Raw genomic sequence first — 22265 nt, 5'->3', positions numbered from 1 at the left:
TCTGAAACAGCGGGAATGCTGGGCAGATCTTGTCTCCTGATCTACACATTTGGCGTTGCGATTGACTTGAGAAATGAAGGAGCATTGTCGTTAACAGGCAATTTGTTGGGTAGGTCTAGAGCCAATTTAAGTGCTATCTTGTTACCTAGGAGATTGTAAACTCTGGAAGATTTTTTTTAACCCATAGAAAACATGCTTTTTGTCTTGACTGTTGCCTGACTTCTGTTTTTAAGAAGCAGATTAAGTTTGCCACTGTATACTCAGCTTTTTATTTGACTTATCAGTTTCATGGGTTTTTTTGCTTTTGTTGTTTCTTATTGTTTTCCCTCTCCTATAAGGAAAGTATCCTGAGATTTTGAGAAACCATGCCTTTAAATTAGCTAACTGCTGAGTTCTGCAGAATTGGAGAAAGTTCATTTTTCCCCCCCTTTATTTCAGGCTGTATCCTTTTCAGTGACCTTAAATAACTTCTTTTGCAGTCTGCAGAGCCTCATGTTTCTGCATTTTAGTGACTGCAGCTTTGGTTCCAGGGGTTACAGGGGCTTCCCTTCCTCTAGTGTTTGGTAACGGAAGCAACAGTGGGTCTAAGGATGGGAACAAGAGTCCCTCCTTCGGTGGGCTCACAGTCCCTTCATAGCCTGCCTCTGCTGCTCCTTTTTTAATTGTTATTGTTTCTGAATGAAAAATATAGAAGGTAAGTTTTTATTCTTGACTTATAAAATTTTGCTTAGATAGAAACTGTTAACAGATACGTCTTTGCTGGTGTTATTCTTTATGGTATAGATAGATCTAAGAAAAGTGGACAATATAGAAAACCAATCCTGTTTTATCTTTAGATTAAACTGAAGTTAAGATTCTCCTTAAAGGTACTGTTTGCATAGTTATCAGATCCTTAAAACAACACTTCCTAAAGGGAGTTGCTTGTTCCAAGAGTCTGTATCTGGTATCCCAGCTAGGCCTGATTCCTAATACATAGTTTTATGTTTCTTCTGTATATACATCTATGATAAAGTTTAATTTATATTAGCTACAAGAAAGAGATTAACAGCAATGAATAATTAAGCAGAATAGTAATAAAAATTCTCTATAATAAAAACTGGTAAAACGTGGTGAATACTAAAGAATTAGGCAGGCAAGGTGGCTTAGTGGATAAAGGAATCTTGTACCAAGCCTGAAGACATGAGTTTGATCCCTGTGATCCTCAAGGTAGAAGAGAACTGATTTCAAGTTGTCTTCTGACTTCTTATGCATAATACACCCACATACACACATCCAACACACAACAAATAAATGGGGTACTAAAGAAGCACTTACTTTTGGAATTCACCACTTAATATTTTTGATTCTGAATTACCATAAGAGAATTTTCAAAGCAAGACCTTGAATAAGGTAAGGGGAGGAAGTTATCATTACTTTTTAAAATAAATGTTTTTATTTTATGTATGTGAATATTTTGCCTGCGGGGTTTGCGGTGTGTGTGTGTGTGTGTGTGTGTGTGTGTGTGTGTGTGTGTGTGTGTGTGAGAGAGAGAGAGAGAGAGAGAGAGAGAGAGAGAGAGAGAGAAAGAGAGAGACAGAGAGAGACAGACAGAGCTATGAGCTAGCATGTGAGTGCTTTGACCCAGGTCTGCTGCAAAAGCAAATAGTCTTAACTGCTGTCATCTCCAGCTCCTTATTTTATTTGAGTATATGTATATGGGCAGGCAGTGCCTCAGTTAATGTGAGGTACAGGAGTTGATTCTCTCCTCTTATGTGTGTCCCAGGGATTGAACTCTGGGATGAATGTTTAGTGACAGGCATGGATACCTGATGGGCTAACTGGCAAGCCTCAGGAACTATCATTTTAAAAGCACAGAGCCAAGCATTCTGGCACATGTCTCTTTCAGACCTAACATTTGGGAGAGGCAGAGCTAGGTTCATCTCTTGAGTTTGAAGCCAGTCAGGCTTCATAGTCATACCCTGTCTCAAAAACAAAAGTGGCTCAATGTTACTCCACAGGAAAGTGCTTGCTGAGTGTATGTAAGGTTCTATGTTTGGTTATGAGCACACACACACACCCTCCAAAAAAAAAAAGCCTCTCAAACAAGTTTACTAGCCAGAGTGTATTCTTAACTGAAGCGCTGTACCAGTGAACTAGATCCCTAGTTGTCTCTTCTAAATTTTGTTTTCAAACTGGGTCTTGCTAAATCACCTAGATCATCCTCTAGCTTAATTCTCCTGCCCAGGCCTCCCAGATAACATAAGATTGCATGTGTATACTAACATGCTTGACTGAAGGTTTTCGTTTGTGATTGTGCCTGTTCCTGTGCCTGCAGAGGCTAGAAGACATCAAATCTTCTGGAGCTGGAGTTACAGCTGTGACAGGTTACACATTGTGAAATGCTGTGGGTATGGGGAACCAAATCCTGATCCTCTGGAGGAGTAGCAAGTCCTTTTAACCACTGAACTCACTCTCTATTTCCTAGTTGTTTTTGTTATTTATTGAGACAGTATATCATGTATCAGAGTAGCTTCAAACTTGCTGTGTAGCTTTGGGAGAGTCTTGCCTTCTCCTGATGCTACTGCCTTACCTTGTAAATGCTGGGATTAATAGGTGTGCATTACCATGCCTGGCTAGACTTTTATTTTAATTAATATAAAATAGTGAATTTCGGGCTGGAGAGATGGCTCAGAGGTTAAGAGCACTGACTGCTCTTCCAAAGGTCCTGAGTTCAAATCCCAGCAACCACATGGTGGCTCACAACCATCCGTAATGAGATCTGATGCCCTCTTCTGAAGTGTCTGAAGACAGCTATTGTGTACTTACATATAATAATAAATAAACCTTTAAAAAAAGAAAAAAAATAGTGAATTTCATTATTGATTTCCATACAACTACCATATACTTTGATATTGTTCCTGAAGGGACTTTATTTTATATCTTGATAATATTTTTTTAGTATCAGCTAGTAATATTAACATTATGATTGGGAGAATAAATGGTATTTAAGAACCTCATCAAGTGTTCTTAATCCTAGCATTCAGTGGGCAGAGGCAGGCAGTTCTCTAAAAGTGTGAGGCTAGTGTAGTCTGCATAGCAAGTTCCAAGTCAGCCAGAGCTACTCTGAAACCCTGTCACACCTCCTACCCCCGGAAAAAAAGGGAGGTAGAGGGGGGAGAACTCAGTGAATTGGTATAAACCACTTTTTTTTTTTTTTTTTTGGTTTTTTGGATTTGTTTTCGAGACAGGGTTTCTCTGTATAGCCCTGGCTGTCCTGGAACTTACTCTGTAGATCAGGCTGGCCTCGAACTCAGAAATCCATCTGCCTCTGCCTCTGCCTCCCAGAGAGCTGGGATTACAGACATGCGCCACCACCGCCCGGCTGGTATAAACCACTTTTTAAAATTACTGTATTTGTTGTTGTGTATGTGTGTGTTACAGCACATATCTGGAAATCAGAGGACAACTTGTCTTAGTTAGGGTTACTATTGCTATGCTGAAATATGACGAAAAGCATGTTGAGAAGCAAAAAGGTTTATACTTACATTGCTGTTCATCATTGAAAGAAATCAGGACAGAAACTCAACACGGGTCAGGGACCTAGAGACAGGAGCTGATGCAGAGGCCTTGGAGGGACTTGCTCAGCCAGTTTCCTTATAGAACACAGGATCACTAGCCCAGGGATGGGACCACCCACAACAGGTTAGGTCCTCCATCAATCACTAATTAAGAAAATGTGTTACATAGTCAAACTTGCCTACAACCCAATCTTAGGGAGGTATTTTCTCAATTGAGGCTCTTTCCTCTCTGATTGTAGCTTTTGTCAAGTTGACATAAACCAGCCAGAACACTGACCCTGGCTTTGGCCTTTATGATTGGCAGAATAAATGGTATTTGAGAACCTTATCAAGCGTTCTGAATCCTAGCATTCAGTGGGCAGAGGCAGGCAGTTCTCTCAAAGTGTGAGGCTAGTGTAGTCTGCATAGCAAGTTCTAGGCCATGGTTCCTGGTTGTCCACAGCATTTATTCTTGAGTCCTCATGGTTTTGTCAGTGGGCCTTGGCTCTATTTAGAGTTCTGTATTGAAATTTTGGCTTTGCGGTTGAGTTGAAACCATGGGACAGTGAGGCTCCCTAGGCTTGGTTGGGTGCCTTATGGTCAGATAGTGCCACCTTGTGGCACCTCAGTGTCATCATGAAACTCAGCCACAGAAATTTGACCTAAATGAAACCATTTCTAGTCTCTAGCACAAAACTAGTCTTTTATGTCTTTCTGATCTGATTTTGGCAGATTCTTTTGAGCTTTTTAATAGTTGTGTTCTTTCTTTGATAGCAAGCTGTTACAATTGTGCCTTTACAACCTCAGGTCTTATATGTATGACCTTCATCTACCAGGAGACTAAGATGGAGTGTTGAAGCCAGAGACCCTGAGTAGTCACCTGCACACAGAGCCTTTACCTCTGGCCACCTGCTAAGTGTCCTGTGCCTGTGTGTCTTTAGTTTACAAAATTGAAGAAAAATTTATACCCTTGTTTCACAGCAAACCTGAAACTATATATACAGAACAGTATGGATTATGGAGTTAACTTTTGTTGGGTTTTTTTTGTTTGTTTGTTTGGGGTTTTTGTTTGTTTTCTTTTTTTAATAAAAATTCTCTGTAAAAAAGCATTATCCCTATTCCCTTCCTCTGCAGTTCTAGGTCTCGTTCCAGATCATATTCTCCAGCTCATAACAGAGAAAGGAATCACCCAAGAGTGTATCAGAATCGAGATTTCCGAGGTCACAACAGAGGCTACAGGAGGCCCTATTACTTCCGTGGGCGAAACCGAGGCTTTTATCCATGGGGCCAGTATAACCGAGGTGGCTATGGAAATTACCGTTCCAATTGGCAGAACTACCGGCAAGCATACAGCCCTCGGCGGGGCCGTTCTCGATCCCGGTCCCCAAAGAGAAGGTCCCCTTCACCACGGTCCAGGAGCCATTCTAGGAACTCTGATAAGTCATCCTCTGACAGGTCAAGACGCTCCTCATCCTCCCGGTCGTCCTCCAACCACAGCAGAGTTGAGTCGTCTAAGCGAAAGTCTACAAAAGAGAAAAAGTCCTCTTCCAAGGATAGTCGGCCATCTCAGGCAGCTGGTGATAACCAGGGAGATGAGGCTAAGGAGCAGGCATTCTCTGGAGGCACCTCTCAAGATATAAAAGGGTCTGAGAGCTCAAAGCCATGGCCAGATGCCACCACCTATGGCACTGGCTCTGCATCACGGGCCTCGGTTTCTGATCTGAGTCCCCGGGAGAGAAGCCCAGCTCTCAAAAGCCCTCTCCAATCTGTGGTGGTTAGGCGAAGGTCACCACGCCCTAGCCCTGTGCCAAAACCGAGTCCTCCACTTTCTAATGCATCCCAGATGGGCTCATCTATGTCAGGTGGTGCTGGTTATCAGTCTGGAGGACACCAAGGTCAGTTTGACCATGGCTCTGGGTCTTTGAGTCCATCCAAAAAGAGCCCTGTGGGTAAGAGTCCTCCAGCCACTGGCTCTGCATATGGCTCATCTCAGAAAGAGGAGAGCGCTGCTTCAGGAGGAGCAGCGTACTCAAAAAGGTAAGTATCTCATTTCCCCATACCCAAGTGGTCACTAGCCAGCTGCTTAGTTGTAATAATGGCTGAGTTACTGCTCTGATTAATAGTAATAAGGGATACCTGTTTCCTTGGCTTTTCATTAAAGGCATCACCCAAGGAACCCTTTATCTTAGTCTTGGCTTTCCTGAATATTTATTGTAATACAAGTTTCTTTAGACTAGTCTGCAGTCATGTTTTTTTCATTAAAAAAAACTTGCTTTGGAGTCTACCAATCTAAACTAGAAAATAGTAGAGGTTTGAGGGTCAGCTACCAAGAAAGATGTCTTTAGCCAGGCAGTGGTGGCGCACGCCTTTAATACCAGGACTCGAGAGGTAGAGGCAGGAGGATTTCTGAGTTTGAAGCCAGCCTGGTCTACAGGTTGAGTTCCAGGACAGCCAGGGCTACACAGAGAAACCCTGTCTCGAAAAACCAAAGAGAGAGAGAGACAGGCAGGCAGGCAGGCAGGCAGGCAGAGACATGTCTTTGCTAACATGACTGGCCATTGGAGCTATAAACCTCTAGGGTCCACTATCTTGCCATGTTTGATGTACATTAGTCCATCATGATGAACAACCACACCGAAGAGAATGAGCAAAATAGGAAAGGCCAAGACTTAGTCCAGGAGAGCCATTATTTAAAAACACACGGTGGGTGTGCCCTAGTAGAAGTTCCCAAGCTTTGTGTTAGGAGACGGTTCTGTTGCCCTGGGAGAGGGCATAGTGGGTGATAAAGAATTGTTTCTGTGTGGAGTTGAAGTCACACGAACAGTTGTGGTGGTGCCAGAACTGTCCCTTCTTCCATTCTTTACTCTCACTAGCACATTCTCAGGTGCCTGCTGTCCCGTGGATCTTAGTCATGTTCATTAGTGTTACCCACTAATTGCCCATAATTACATATGTTCAAAGTCTGCACTTAAGTTACTTTGCAGTATACATTTTAGTCCCTGCCAGGACTGAGTGTATTTGAGTCTAGGCCCTGCTTTTCCATTAAGAAAATAATGATTTTGCCACCTTCCTTCGTACTCTTTCCCCCATTAACAAGTATTTTGTTTTTATGTGTTCACAGTATGTTTCATTATGTAGATCTTCTAGGTGACTTGAAGCAAATTTGAAGTCTCTTTTTGAGACTTGTATTTCCAAATGTGAGTTGTGTAAAATCAAAACAGTCCAAGGTTGAACATTCTCTTTGCTTTGCTGAAAGCAGATTTTAATGAATGAGTGAAAGTTGGGGTAAGATGTTAGTTTTTTCCCCTTAGACTACATTGCAGGTAAGTAAAAAAAAAGTTTTCAGTATCCTAAATAACTTCCTCTTCTGTTTTTTTGGTTGTTTTTGTAAGGCACAGTTCCACTGACTCTTAAATGCTAAGTTCATAGATCGTTAGAACGGATAGACAGTTGTGGTAATACTGGAATATAGCTATGAAACCAGAGAAGGAACAGGTGCCGTGATAGAGCAGGACGCTCAGGAGGCCTCCTGTGTGTCTCCCTTGTGTCTTTATAACTAGGTATCTGGAAGAGCAGAAGACAGAGAATGGGAAGGATAAGGAGCAGAAACAAACAAATGCTGATAAAGAGAAGCTGAAGGAGAAAGGGGGCTTCTCTGATGCTGATGTCAAAATGAAATCTGATCCATTTGCTCCCAAGACGGACACTGAGAAACCCTTCCGAGGCAGCCAGTCGCCCAAAAGGTATAAGCTCCGGGATGACTTTGAGAAAAAGATGGCTGACTTCCACAAGGAGGAGATGGATGAGCAAGATAAGGACAAAAGTAAGGGAAGGAAGGAACCCGAGTTTGATGATGAGCCCAAATTTATGTCTAAAGTCATAGCCGGTGCAAGCAAAAGCCAGGAGGAAGAGAAGTCAGGCAAGTGGGAGAGCCTGCATGCAGGGAAGGAGAAGCAGAGGAAAGCAGAGGAGCTGGAGGAGGAGCCTTTCACAGAGAGATCCCGGAAGGAGGAGCGCGGAGGGTCCAAGAGGAGCGAAAGTGGGCACAGGGGCTTTGTGCCAGAAAAGAATTTCCGGGTGACTGCATACAAGGCGGTCCAGGAGAAAAGTTCATCACCTCCTCCAAGGAAGACCTCTGAGAGCCGTGACAAGCTGGGAAACAAAGGAGACTTTTCCTCAGGGAAGTCTTCCTTTTCCATTACTCGGGAGGCCCAGGTCAATGTCCGGATGGACTCCTTCGATGAGGACCTTGCACGGTGAGGAGTGCTCCTTGTTGACTCTAATGGCCTAAATAGTTTCCTTACCCAGTCTTCCTGAGGATGGAAGTGTTCCTTTGCTGCCACCTGTCAGTGCCAGTACCTTTATGTCTATAACTGGAGTGGAAAGTGATTATGGCTTACAGTGATGGTGGCCTATGAGCATTGTTGGGGTAAAGAATCTTTCAGCCCTTGCAGGCTTGCTTTCTTTGTTTCTGGGAAGTTGGAACAGCCATTCTGGTGTATTTTCCCTCCAAGCCAACTCCCACCCACATTGTTTCTTTTACCTATGAAGACACTGGAGACTCGTGTCTCCATTTTGTGTGGGTCACCAGAATCTGATTATTTTTGCCACCATTAAATAGCAAAAAACTTCAAATTGATGGACTCAGCCTCTTCCGTTCTTCCTCTAACTTCAGGAAAGTATGGTCGAGCTCAGACAGGCTGCTTTTTGACACTAGTGTAATCTACCCAGTCAGTTGGAACTCAGCCTGAATGGGGATCTAGCCATGTGCTCTACTCTTGCTACTTCTGCTTAAGAAGTGGGGAGGGGAACTGGAGAGATGGCTCAGTGGATAGGAGCACTGGCTGCTCTTCCAGAGGTCCTGAGCTCATTTCCCAGCGACCACATGGCTCACAGCCTTCCGTAATGGGATCTGATGCCCTCTTCTAGTGAATCTGAAGACAGCTACAGTGTATTTAAAAAAAAAAAAAAGAAAAGAAAAGAGGGGAGGGGGCAGACATGCCACAACATGCACATGAAGGTCAGAGGACATCTTGTGGGAATGAGTTTTTTCTTTTTGCCATGTGGGCTCTGGCTTGGTGGCCATCGCCTATACCCACTGAACCATCTCACCAGCCCCACTCTTTGCTGCTTTATGTTGCCTCATTAAATGACCTTCCTAGCCAAGTTAGTTGATCTTTTACAATATCTGTTTGTTGTTTATGGTAAAAAAAAAAGTACAGTCACCAAGGTTTAATACTTCCCCACTTGAAGATTGTCAGTGAATTTTGGACCAACCTTTCCTTAGTTGTAATGTGAGAACAAAAGGAACATTTGTGGATAGGCTTAAAACTCCTTGGAAATGCCGGGCAGTTGGTGCTGCACACCTTTAATCCCAGCACTCAGGAGGAAGAGGCAGGTGGATCTTTGAGTCTGAGGCCAGCCTGATCTACAGAGCTAGTTCCAGGACAGTCAAGGCTACACAGAAACCCTGTCTCAAAAAAACAAAGCAAAAAAACCAAAAACAAAAACCTTGGAACTGTCTCAAAAAGAAAAAAATGGAAGGGCTGGCAAGATCCACTAAGCCTGGTGATCTGGAAGGAAAGAAATGACTCCAAGTTGTCTTCTGACTTTTACTTGTATATTCCACTCATTTCCATCTTTCCCTCCCTGGCACAAAATAAGAGGAAGCTGTGGCTCAGTGTTGGAAGACTCAGTATTTAGTATGTATAAGGCCCTGGCTTTGATGCCCAGCATTCTACACCTTGAGTCTAAAGGCTGACCCATTCATGCAGTCCCAGGACTCTGGAGGCTGAGGCAGGAAAAATCACAAGTTCACAGCCAGCCTTGAGTTACATTGGGGGGAAAAGTTATCTTGAAAATTAGAATATTTTTATGGTTGAAGAATTCTGACTTTGTGTATCTCTTGTTACACTGAATCTCCATGTATTTGTTTTTCAGACCCAGTGGCTTATTGGCTCAGGAACGAAAGCTTTGCCGGGATCTAGTCCATAGCAACAAAAAGGAGCAAGAATTCCGTTCCATTTTCCAGCACATACAGTCAGCTCAGTCTCAGCGTAGCCCCTCAGAATTGTTTGCCCAGCACATAGTGACCATTGTTCATCATGTTAAAGGTGAGTTGATTTCCGCATACTTGTCTTTATAAAACAGGATGACTAGGGAATGAGGAAGCCTCTAGGACCTATAAAACTACAAGCTAGGTAAGGGAACAGCCCTCAGTGGGAAATTTCCATATTTTAATAGAGATGAGTGTTTTAGAGTTCTAGCAGTCTGTAATCATGATAACAAAATTCTCAACACAAAGGATGGAGAAGTGACTTTTTTTTGGGGGGGGGTGACTTTTTAAAGATTTGTTTTATATTTATATGTATGTGTCTGGGATGGGAGGGTCCCATGGAGACCTGAAGAAGGTGTCAGATCCCCTTGGAGCTAGCGTTATCTTCGGTTTTGAGCTGTCTGAGAAGGGTGCTGGAAAGCAAATCTGTGTCCTCTGGAAGAACAGCAACCTTTCTTTCCCAAGTTCTATTTGTCCCCTTGAGAAAGTAGAGGTGGGCAGGTTGAGAAATTTCCAAGAGCAATGATTCAGTAAGCTGAACTGGGCTGGTTACAGGCTCAATTTAGAGTTAAAGTCAAGCTGGGCAGTGGTGTTGCACGCCTTTAATCCCAGCAATTGGGAGGCAGAGGCAGGCGGATTTCTGAGTTTCAGGGCATCCTGGTCTACAGAGTGAGTTCCAGGATAGCCAGGGCTACACAGAGAAACCCTGTCTCAAAAAAAACCAAACAAACAAAAAGAGAGTTAAAGTCAAGTAGTGATTGGTTCTGTGCCCTAAAGGGAGCTGAGCACCAGGGTCTTTATCCTTGTATCAGAAACCCAGCATTGGGTTGTTTCCGAACCAGCCATTTTTCCTTCTTTTTTTCAGTGTATTACTTGGGTTTGAATACTTGAGTTCTATCTCTGTGGCTACAGGTTCTTGGGGGAGTTGAAATTGTACCTGCCTTTGATATTCTATTAATGTATTTCTTTGAATCTTAACAGAGCATCACTTTGGATCCTCTGGAATGACATTGCATGAACGCTTTACTAAATACCTAAAGAGAGGAAATGAACAAGAAGCAGCTAAAAATAAGAAAAGCCCAGAGATACACAGGTGGGTCCTCAACCTTACACTGGGGTCATGATAAAACACTTGACATTTGATAATAAATTCACCTTGATGAGTTCTCTAATGTGCTTTTGATCCAAAAATTGGGCTAATATTCTCTAGGGTTCTTGAATATTTGGGGACATTTGTATTTGAGAGTGGAGAGGATGGATGTTCTGAAGGCCGTAGTCTATCAAACTGGACCCAGTGAGCCTGAGGTTCCTGTAGTAAGAATAAATACTGACTTCTTTTTTGTTGGCTTGTTTTGTTTTTTCAAGACACAGTTTCTATGTATAGTCCTGGCTGTTCTGTAGCTCACTCTGTACACCAGGCTGGCTTTGAACTCAGACATATGACTGCCTCTGCCTCCTAAGTGCTGGGATTAAAGGTGTGCGCCACCACTGCCTGGCAATACTGACTTCTTTAAGCAACCTTACATATTTCATATATTTTGTTAGGAGGGTTTGGTTGAGGGACAAGCTTAAGATAGACTTACCTCAACAGGTTTAAGTAAGGTCCAACAGGTTTAAAACTTGTAATTAATGGGCTGGAGAGGAGGCTCAGTGGTTAAGAGCATTGAGTGCTCTTCCAGAGGTCCTGAGTTCAATTCCCAGCAACCACATAGTGCCTCACAACCATCTGTAATGGGATCCCATGCTGTCTTCTGGTGTGTCTGAAGACAGCCACAGTGTACTCATTCATATACATAAAATAAATTATTCTTTTTTAAAAAATTTGTAATTGGGGGATATGTAGTCAGGGCAGTAGATGTGATTAGTAGATGGCTAATCTAAGATTGAATCTAAGATACAAACTTGGTAGCACTATATTGGGAAGGAAGGAATAGAGGCTTGGCATAGCACACTTTTGTTGTTGTTGTTGTTTTGGTTTTGGTTTTTCAAAACACTTGTTTCCTCTGTGTGGCTGTTCTGGAAGATCAGGCTGGCCTCGAAATCTGCTTGCCTCTGCCTCCCAAATGCTGGGATTAAAGGCATACGCCACCACTGCCCTGTGGCAATATGCATTTTTAATCCCAGGGAAGCAGAGGCAGAGGACTTTGAGGCCAGTCTGGTCTACATAGCAAGTTCCAAGACAGCTATGTATGACTTTATAGATTCTGTCTCAAAAACAAGAATGGAATGCTGGGGGGGAGGGGTCATAGTTCAGTGTTTGCCTGGGGTGTGTGTCTGTGTGCGCGCTCGCGCTCGTTTGCTTGCGTGTTTGGGCGTGTGTGCGCACGCACATGCAAAGCTCTGAGTTCAATATTCCCCCACCACCCAAATATAAAGAAACATGGACTGGCAAGATGGCTTAGCCAGTAAAACTGCATGTCGCCAACTGATTTGCGTAAGTTGTTCTCTGAGCCCTCACTTGCTGTAGCTTGTGCACTAAAGGTGAGCTTGTTGAGTGCACAGGCACACATAATGCAGATAAACAAACTCTGTGTACTTAAATCTTAACACGAGAGAGAGAGAGAGAGAGAGAGAGAGAGAGAGAGAGAGAGAGAGAGAGAGAGAGAGAGAGAGAGAGAGAGAGAATATGAATATAATAGTAACAGATAGACTATGAAAAGGCCTTGTGTCTGTATGACTCCTTTACCTACCTAGGATCTAGAATGTTAACCAATATTGTTCTGTAGAATAGTATACAAATTCTTTATTTTTAATTTTAGGAGGATAGACATTTCTCCCAGTACATTCAGAAAGCATGGTTTGACTCATGAGGAATTGAAAAGTCCACGGGAACCTGGCTACAAGGTGAACTGTTGCTTTGATCAGTAATTTCAACAAAATGAGTGCGTTGGGCATGAACTTGACAGAAATGTGTTTGTTTAAATTACTCTCTACTTAAGTTTGTGTTTTTCTTTTAAGGATGGGCATAATTCTAAAAATGAACTACAAAGGGTTAATTTTTATTAAAATGTATCAACAACCTTTGTGAAGTGGTTAGAATATGGTAAATGACCCCAGAGTCTATTGAGGTGAGCTTGAGAAAAAAAAGAGAGGCGTTTTGGAACAAGTGCCCATGATGAGAGAAGAAACTTTTTGTGATATTTTTCTGCTTGTAAGTATTATCAAATCAACTGTCTACATGCACTATTTCCAACCATGATTTCAGAAAGACATGCATGTCAGAGCAGAGTGAAATATTCATATCTTAACTCCGTAGACTGTGTTCAAAAGCTGGTGCGCTTTTTTTTCCCTAACATTGTACCATATCATCTGTCGATTACTGTTACTTTAAAATGGCCTGGCTATATTTGCAATGATGTGCACATAACACTGTTATTAAGAGGTTTAAACTCAAGCAGTCTCTTACTGTAAAATAAATAGATGGAATTTTTAAGGTCTTAATATTTATTGACCATCATTCATATTTACAGTTGCAATTTGAAATGAAAGATGACTGTTTTGTGCTGCTGAAACCTTTTTTTAAAAATGCTGTTTTAAAATTTTCCAAACAAATTTGTCTTTTTGATTAAAAGTGTTGAGAGACACCCTTGTGCAATCTCTGGTCTTCTACCTCTTTTCCCTGTCTCCACATGCCTGGCCCTAGTGAAGCAGCAGAAGTCTGTGCTCCTCGCCCCCAACAGCCAGTCTCTCAGTGATGCTGTCTAGTGGCCCAGGGAGCCGTGGCTGCATTTGTCCTTTGTTGTCATTTATTTGTCTATTTATTGGCTTAGACTCTCTCAGAAACAGATTGATAAAATAATAAACCCTCCTATCATTCTTGCTATTAATTTCAGTGAAATATTATTGCATCGGGAAGTCTATGGTTCATGTATGTAAGATGTTAATACAGAGTGGACAGCTTCCTGTTAGGGAGGGCTTGTTTCCATTTAGACCAGTCCCAGTGCATGCTATCTCTAAAGCCATCTTAGGCGTTTGCCCTCTTGAATTTCCCTGGGTGTTATTGAAGGCCACTGCAGAGTTGATCTGGCCAATGTTGCTTTTTTATCTTTTCTTATTCTTAAAATACCTTAAGGTAGTTCCACACAGTAGTGGATAGCTGCTTTAAGTAGATAGAAGTAAGCATTTCCTATAAACTTAATAAAAACACCTTCCAGAGCTGATTTTGGCCATCTGGACATGAACGCCTAGCCAGTCATTACTGAGACATAGGAAACAAAGTAAGATTCACATAAAACATTTTCAAGAGATGATAGCGCCTTAATTGTTCTTTTAGAAAACAAAACAACAACAACAAAATCTGGCTGAGGAAGACTCTTAGATCCCCAGGGCTTCCCTTAATAGAAACCACATTTGAGAATGAGTGAGTCAGCAGCTCTGGATCCCAAAACAGTAATTTTGACATCTTTTTGGCAGGCTGAGGGAAAATACAAAGATGATCCTGTTGATCTTCGCCTTGATATTGAACGTCGTAAAAAACATAAGGAGAGAGATCTTAAGCGAGGTAAATCAAGAGAGTCGGTGGATTCCAGAGACTCTAGCCACTCAAGAGAAAGATCAACTGAAAAGACAGAGAAAACTCACAAAGGATCAAAGAAGCAGAAGTACGTGATGCCCCTGCCTGTCACCCTAGATTCTAGAGTAAAGTCTCTCCACACCACACTGTTTTGGTGGTGGTGTTTGGTTTTGTCTTTTACTATAGAGTCTGAACACCAAACCCTGGCTGGCTTAGAAGCTACTGTATAGACAGACTGCTCACATCGTCCCTCAGGTGTTGAGAGTACCTGAGGGCACACAGCACATGTTCCTTTGGGTGCTTGTGGCACACTGGTTAGGAATCAAAGCATTTTCTGCTTTGTCTTAAATACCATATAATAGACAAAGAGGATCTCTAACCTGCAAGTAGAACTTCTATATCTAGGTAATGTTATCTTTGTCCAAAGAAAGCTTTGTGTCAGAAATTAATACTGGTAAGGATGGTATGGGAATTCATTGCAAAGGTTGTTTAACAAATTTTTGGACATGGTCTTTCTCATTGAACATTTTCTCAATGTACTTATAGTTTAGAAAGTCATTATTGTTGAATAAAAATACTAACCAGGTAGAACTAGATAGGAGAGGATTGTTGATGTTAAATGTCTTTTAAACTAGTTTCACAAATAGTTCAAAAGAAATGTTCCAAATATTGCTTAAAAGTAGTTATTTGTTGAAATATATAAGACAACATAGTGTGCCAGTGTCGTGGAATTTCTATTTACCTTTCTTTGGTGGTACTAGAGAAAGCCTTGCGCCCTCCACATGCTAGGCCAGAGTATTCCAGCTGAGCCACATACAGCCTCAGGGCAATGCTGAAGGTTCTACAGTTTTAGTCACTTTTCATCAAATGGAGCAGAGTTGTAGCCTTTGCCTTCCCAAAGAGCGACATCTCTGCTGTTACGAACCTGAACTGGCAGGCTTTTCTCTTGGGTGTCCCAGGCTGCCTTAATTCTATGTGTATAGCAGCTGAGGGTGGCTTAGATTCCTGGTCCTCCTTTACCTCCCAAGGCTGGGTTGGTGAATGTGCACTACATTGTCACAGGTGGAAGAGAGGGTGAGTTCCTACAGGAGCCGTAGGATTGAATGTAAAAAAGGAATTCTGCTGGTTCTTTCTGAAATATGCCTACCCGTGAGTTGCAGTGTAACTTTTAATAAGTTGCTTAAGCAGGTTTCTATAGGACGATGCCAGCCCTACCACAGAAACAGGGCTACCAGATCACTCTAAGGTGTCAGAAGAACCAAGCTCCCAGAGATAGAAACCTCAAGGTCCTCCGCTGTCTTCCTTCCTTCCTTCCTTCCTTCCTATTTATTTATATTTTATTTTATATGTCTTTGTGTTTTGCCTGCCTGTGTTTGAGTGTGTCAGATCCCCTGGAACTGGAATTAAATAAGACATGTGTGAGTTGCCATTTGGGTGCTGGGAATTGAACCCAGGACCTCTAGAAGAGCAGCCAGTGCTCTTAACCACTAAGCCACTCTCCAGCCCCCTGGTTTACAGAAAGTACTTTGGGGCTGGAAAGTCAGGTCAGCGATTAAAAGTAATTGTTTGATTCCCAGCATCCATATGATAGCTTGGTACCATCCAGTCCTGGGGAGCTAACGAACACCCTTTTTGGCTTCCCTTGAGCACTGCATGCTTTAGTGCCTGAGTCAAGATAGGATTTCTCTGTATAGCCTTGATAGACTGGTCTTGAACATACAGAGATCTACCTGCCTCTTGCTTCTTGAGTGCTGGGATGAAAGGTGTGCACCACCACTGCCTGGCTCAAAGTGGGACCTCTTGAGAGTCTAACTTCTTGCAGTAGCACTGAGTTTTGGAGTGGCTGATTTTTACATTCTGGTCATGAGAAGAACAACTGTGAGGTTCTCTTTTTCATAAGTAGATATAAGTAAGTGGGGGCTGAAGGAAGAAGGAGGATGTCTTAGTCAAGGGTTTCTATTTTTGTATGAAACACCATGATCAAAAAGAAAGTTGGGGGGGAAAGGGTTTGTCTGTTTGTCTGTCTGTCTGTTTGTTAAAGAATTATTTTTATTATATGTAAGTACACTGTAGCTATCTTCAGACACACCGGAAGAGAGGGTCAAATCTCATTAGGAATGGTTGTGAGCCACCATGTGGTTGCTGGGATTTGAACTCAGAACCTTCAGAAGAGCAGTCAGTGCTCTTAACCACTGAGCCTTCTCACCAAACCAAAGGGGTTTATTTTTATTTGGCTTACTCTTCCAGATCTATAGTCTATCACTGGAGGAAGTCAGGACAGGAACTCAAGCAGGGCTGGAACCTGGAAGCAGGAGCTGATGCAGAGGCAGTAGAGGGGTATTGGTTACTGACTTGCTTCCCCTGGCATACTCAGCCTGCCTTTTTTAGAACCCAGGACCACCAGACCAGGGATGGCACCACTCACAGTGAGCTGGGCCTTTTCCCCCTTGATCACTAGTTGAGAAAATGCCTCCCTAGGACTGGTGTTTGAGCTGCCCTGTAGGTGCTGGGAATCAAGTAAGTGCCCTTAATAGCTGAGCCGACTCTCCAGCCCCAAAGTGCTTTTCATAAATGAAGAACTGAGAAATACTTTGTGGTCTCTTTTCCTGGGAGTTTGGTCCTTCTGACACCTTAGAGTCATTTAGTAGACTACTGTTACCTTTGGCAGGGTTGGCACCATAGTGTATAGGCAATGAGTCATCATATTCATCTAGTTTGTCTAGTCTGTAATCCCATCCCCCCCACCTCCCCCCTCCCCCAGTGAAGGGAAAGGGAGAGAAATTACTCCAGAAGGAGTTGCTGCTGATTCTGGGCTCATAGCAAAGCCTGTTTGAGCTCAGAACGAGGTAGCTAGAACAGGAATGGGCTAATTAGAATTCAGTTTGAATCAAGGCTCTGCTGAGCCCTGTCACCTATACATTGAACGATGTGGGATTCTCTGGTCACTTTGTTGAATACTTGTTTTATCAGTAAGGAATTTCATCCTTAGAATGCCACCCACCACTGCCTGCGCCCACCCACAGCACAGCATTTTTTTGAGTACTAGTAGTGACAGCACACTAACAAAGGGGCTTTGCTGCAGTGCCAGAGCCTGCCAGCCAGTGTGACTCACAGGCCTACTTGGCTTCTCTGTTAATTCATGTGTTAGACTGATACTGGAGGCCATGGTTGTTTGTGTTCTTTATCTATACATATTTACCCCAGGCCTAGAAACTGTTGTATCACTGAAAATGACTGGAGAACTGAGAGGAAGCCCCAGGTCTTGTGGTGGGTTGGTTGCTTGGTAGTTTTGTCTGTCTGGCTGCCAGACCAGTCTTGATTTCCTTCTCTTTGTCTATGTAGGAAGCACCGCAGAGCAAGAGACCGGTCTAGGTCTTCCTCCTCCTCTTCCCAGTCGTCTCACTCCTACAAAGCAGAGGAGTACCCCGAGGAAGCAGAGGAGAGGGAAGAGAGCACCACAGGTTTTGACAAATCCAGATTGGGGACCAAAGACTTCGTGGGTCCGAATGAAAGAGGCAGAGCTCGGGGAACCTTTGTAAGGGCCTCCTCCTAATCCCTCCTAATCCTCCATTAAGTCCAGTAGCATACCAGTTCTTTGTCTCTGGTCTGAGCTAGCCAGTTGGAAATTGTTTGGCTTCCTAAGCTTCTGCATTCACTTGCTTCTCTGTTCCTAATCACTTCCGAAGCCTTTTATAGCTTCCCATCCCAGAATTTCCTCAGTACCGTAGATCTTTCTTGAAGGAAGGCTGCTAGCTATGTATACCCCCTCTGGACTGTCTGCTTGGGAGGAGTGGAGAAAGGAATGGGTAGAAACTAGTTTAGTGACTGGAAGCCAGCTTTCCATCCCGTCACGAAATATTCTAACAGAATCTAGGGACCGTCTGCTGCTCACATTAACTTTTGTTCCTGTTGCTTCTTGTATCTCTACAGCAATTTCGAGCACGAGGAAGAGGTTGGGGCAGAGGAAACTATTCTGGTAACAACAACAACAACAGCAACAATGATTTTCAAAAGAGAAGCCGGGAAGAAGAGTGGGATCCAGAGTACACACCCAAGAGCAAGAAATATTACTTGGTAGGTGTCTGTCTGGGACTAACAGAGAGGGGCAGGGAGCCTTTTGCACATGATGGCTCATCTGAAGGCCTTAATTGGTCTGTCTTACCATGTGCCTAAGTTTGTGTCCCGGCTCAGAGCACTGTGGAGATGTTAGTGTATTGCAGTCTCTTCTCTGGGGAGCTAAGTCGGTTCTGGCTCTTCTGGGTGTTTATGGATTCGAAAGCAAGAAAGAAGTGTTAATATTGCCTTTCTTATCCTGTGATCTTTAACTCCTCCCTCACCCAGTCTCTGTCCCCTTCTGTTACTGGATTGATAAGGCAGTTCTAGACCTGTTTGAGGAGAAAACAGTTACCATAATAAAATGCAGCTGAGCGCTTTCCTCACTGAAGTTGTGGATTATTCCCGCTCTCCTCTGGACCTAGTCAGTAGCTCTTGGCTTTGTTGTGATTCAGCAAGCCTGCATCCAAGCCCATGTGACTCTTGGGGGTTGTGCCCAGTTGCTCAGAGCCAATTTGAAGCTTCTAGAAGGCATAGGTGTGGGGTTGTTGTGAGAGGAAGGGCCCTATAAAGGCCCTTCCCTTCTTCAGTTTGCCACCTGAGGGAGCATTGCCAATCTGATCTGGTCATTATGGTGCAGTGTGGCCTTGGACAGAAGCAGCTGGCAGCTTGGCCAACCTTCAGGAGCTAAGACTGGCTTTTGAGCGTGGTACTCGTACTGTGAAGTACAAGTCTGGTCATTAGACAAATGAAGCTGTTGGTACAGGTTTTCAAAATGCTTCACTCATTCACCTTTTTAATCTTTGCTGAGGAGACTGGTCAGAACAGGGTTGTTTGAGGTGTAGGCTGCTTTTCTTCCTGTGACACAGTGCTTCCTTAATACAGCTGAAGATGCACTCCAAGAGGGCAGCCTGGGGTGGGAGGTTTAGAAAGTGCTGGAGCCTCCCATGTGTGTTCTGCTAGCTCTTCTCTCTTTCTTTCTTTCTTTCTTTCTTTCTTTCTTTCTTTCTTTCTTTCTTTCTTTCTTTCTTTCTTTCTTTCTTTCTTTCTCTTTCTCTCTTTCTTTCTCTCTCTCTCCTTTTTTTTTCTTAAATCTTTTTGTTTGGTTGTTTTTTTTTTGTTTTTTTTTTTTGTTTGTTTTGTTTTGTTTTGTTTTGTTGAGACAGGGTTTCTCTGTGTACCCCTGGCTGTTCTGGAATTCACTCTGTAGACCAGGCTGGCCTCAAACTCAGAAATCCGCCTGCCTCTGCCTCCCAGAGTGCTAGGATTACAGGCGTGGGCCACCACTGCCCGGCTCTCTCTTCTTTCTTTCTTTCTTTCTTTCTTTCTTTCTTTCTTTCTTTCTTTCTTTCTTTCTTTCTTTCTTTCTTTCTTTCTTTCTTTCTTTCTTTCTTTCTTTCTTTCTTTCTCTCCTCTCTCTCCTCCCTCTCTCCTCTCTCTTTCTTTCTTTTTCTTTCCTTTCTTTTTTCTTTCCTTTCTTTCTTTTTCTTTCCTTCCTCCTTCCTTCCTTCCTTTTCCTTCCTTCCTTCTCTCTCCTTCCTTCCTTCCTTCCTTCCTTCCTTCCTTCCTTCCTTCCTTCCTTCCTTCCTTCCTTCCTTCCTTCTTTTCGTGTTTTGTTTTGTTTCCGAGACAGGGTTTCTCTGTATAGCCCTGGCTGTCCTGGAACTCACTCTATAAACCAGGCTGGCCTCGAACTCAGAAATTCGCCTGCCTCTGCCTCCCAGAGTGCTGGGATTACAGGCGTGCGCCACCACTGCCCGGCTAGCTCTTCTTTTTCTAATGGCCCAGTTTTATTTCATGTTAGTATAACTTTTTGAAAAATGGTATTCTAAATAATAGTAGTGAGGTAGATGGGGGGTTAAATGAGATGATGCCTCTTGGTCTTCTTGGTTTGTGAAGGTGTTCTATCACTGTTGCAGTGTTCACACTATTGCTTTAGTTCCTTAGAGTTCCAGTGATGTTCTTGGATCTGAGCCTGTGGGAGCTTTGAGTGGGAGAATGGGAGGAGGGCAGAACAGGAGGCCGGGGCGTGGGCTCTCTGGCCTGGGGTGGGCACCGAGTAGAGTGCTAGCACTGACTCCAGTCTTCTTCCCTTGCAGCATGACGACCGGGAAGGCGAGGGCAGTGACAAATGGATGAGCCGAGGCCGTGGCCGGGGAGCCTTTCCCAGGGGGCGAGGCCGATTCATGTTCCGAAAGTCCAGTACCAGCCCCAAGTGGGCCCATGACAAGTTCAGTGGGGAGGAGGGAGAGATTGAAGACGATGAGAGTGGGACAGAAAACAGAGAAGAGAAGGACAGTTTACAGCCCTCAGCTGAGTAGGGGCCACTCTTGATGGAGCCCTTCCCAGGGGGAGAAAGGGGCTGGGAGAGGCTGGTGGAGCTAAACAAGGAGCCTCAAGAAGATCCTGAGAACCCCACCCCACAACCCACTAGCTACACGGAATCCCACGACAGCAGTGTCCCTTGGTGCCGTCTCACTGGACAGAGGATAGGATGCTGCCCCCAAGCCTAGATCGGGGCCATGATTCCACCAGACCACACACTGGGCTCCTGCTGGTGGTGGTGTGGGGGGTGGGGCAGGGGAGGGAGAAGGATGCTGATTCGGGCTTTGTTTTGCTTTTGTCGTCCCACCCCACTCTACCCCCAATTAGAAACCAAGTTTTCTTCATTTCATTTGGAACTAAATGGGAATTTGGTTTTCATTCTCTTCCTATCCTGAGTTTTATTAAAAAAAAAATCCTTATATTTTTCTTTCTTTTTATGGGATATGTAGTAATATTAGCATAAAGATTTTAATTTGGGCAACTTTGATTCTTAAGAGAAAACAAAGCATGTGAATAAAAATTAAAGTGTTCACCTCAGTTTGGGACCAAACTGCTTGGATCTTTGTACAAACCGGTTTTGTATGTTAAGGAGGAGTTTAAGGCCTTTCTGACCGCCCCGTGTTCCCCTTTCTACACAGCCATGTATCACATGGAGTTGCTCCCAGCCCCCGGCCCCTCCCCATGCCTCCTGCTCTTGTCTGATTTCTCTTGGGCTGGGCTTCCCATTCTCCACCAGCAGCTCCAGTATCCCAAACTTTGTAGTCCTGCTGGTCTTCAGCAAAAGGAGTGGAAACTGGAGGGCAGTTTCTGGACGGTTTTCTAAGAAACTTCTGAATTCTATTATCTTTACAAATACAAGATGAGAAAATAATTTTTTCAATATTTTTTATTAATCTTTTTATAAAATGAAAAGAAACGCCTATGATTAAGGATGGTGGTTATGGCTGGGTGGTCTGTGGGGTTGTGTGTTTTTTGGGTTTTTCCTTTTTTTTTTCCCTTTTTTTTTTTAATTTTTTAGCCTTACGTTTTGGGTTGAAACATTTTCAGATGTTGGGGGGCATCCTCATTAAAGGGTTCTTGTGCTTACCTTCTGGGGCGGTGGTCCCAGCAGGTGACCCATGGCATCGGTGCACCTGCCGGATGCCGGCTGCACCCTCCTCCTCCAGCCTTCGCTCTTGGGTTGTTGTGCATACTTCCCTTTACTTTGCTAATTTCAATAGTTAAGTTGGTTTTACTTGAATGATTCATGTTTAGGGGAGAAAAAAAAACACCCTTAAATTTTTGTTTCAACTCCTCCTGCAAATAAAAACAATAAACGAAGTGGCAGATGTAAACGGACTGTGTTTGTTGCTTGTGTTGAGTGACCCTGGGGTAATGGGTCCCATAGAAGTTCCCTATACCATAGTCTTCCTTCTCTGGGGAGAAGCAGCTCTTGTGGAGTCTTGGCATTCTGGGCTTTTGACACCTCCAAGAACCAAACTTAACTACCATGCCAGAAGCCAGGACTTTGCCTTCCCACGTTGTGGGGCAGGGGTCAGGGCTCAGTCAGCTGGCTTGGTCTTTGTATGTTCACCCACAAGGAAGAGGTGAGCCTAGCCCAGCTGGTAAACTGTGGGTGGACCCTAACCTTCAGACTCTTGCCAGCCCTTACTAAAAGTTGGTTCTTCCTGCCTTTCCCCAAGGAGAATCTGCAATAGTTACCAGAAATCCAACTAGGCCCCCAAATGAGGCAAGGCTTCACCAGTAGGATTTTGAAGTTTGGAATATACTCGCCATAGCTTTT

At 43.6% G+C, this 22265-nt stretch overlaps 1 protein-coding gene across 4 annotated transcripts in view; it reads left to right on the top strand.

Annotated features, from left to right (window-relative positions):
* The window catches only part of Thrap3 (thyroid hormone receptor associated protein 3), a 45615-nt gene extending 23799 nt beyond the window's left edge, over window positions 1–21816 (top strand). For 3 of the 4 annotated variants that reach the window (XM_052177341.1, XM_052177342.1, XM_052177344.1), the window contains 9 exons: window positions 4671–5573; window positions 7097–7792; window positions 9477–9649; window positions 10573–10684; window positions 12351–12435; window positions 14005–14192; window positions 17447–17639; window positions 18035–18178; window positions 20257–21816. In XM_052177341.1, the coding sequence (XP_052033301.1) occupies window positions 4671–5573; window positions 7097–7792; window positions 9477–9649; window positions 10573–10684; window positions 12351–12435; window positions 14005–14192; window positions 17447–17639; window positions 18035–18178; window positions 20257–20478 (2716 nt within the window). In that variant the 3' untranslated portion in view covers window positions 20479–21816. The remainder of the gene's footprint in view (window positions 1–4670; window positions 5574–7096; window positions 7793–9476; window positions 9650–10572; window positions 10685–12350; window positions 12436–14004; window positions 14193–17446; window positions 17640–18034; window positions 18179–20256) is intronic. The other variant, XM_052177345.1, reaches the window with a different exon arrangement.
* Window positions 21817–22265: the final 449 nt, after the last annotated feature.

This window comes from Apodemus sylvaticus, chromosome 3, assembly GCF_947179515.1.
Source record: "Apodemus sylvaticus chromosome 3, mApoSyl1.1, whole genome shotgun sequence".
NCBI classification, from domain to species: domain Eukaryota; kingdom Metazoa; phylum Chordata; class Mammalia; order Rodentia; family Muridae; genus Apodemus; species Apodemus sylvaticus.
The sequence above is the reverse complement of the archived record's forward strand: the minus strand, read 5'-3'. Positions and strand labels throughout refer to the sequence as shown.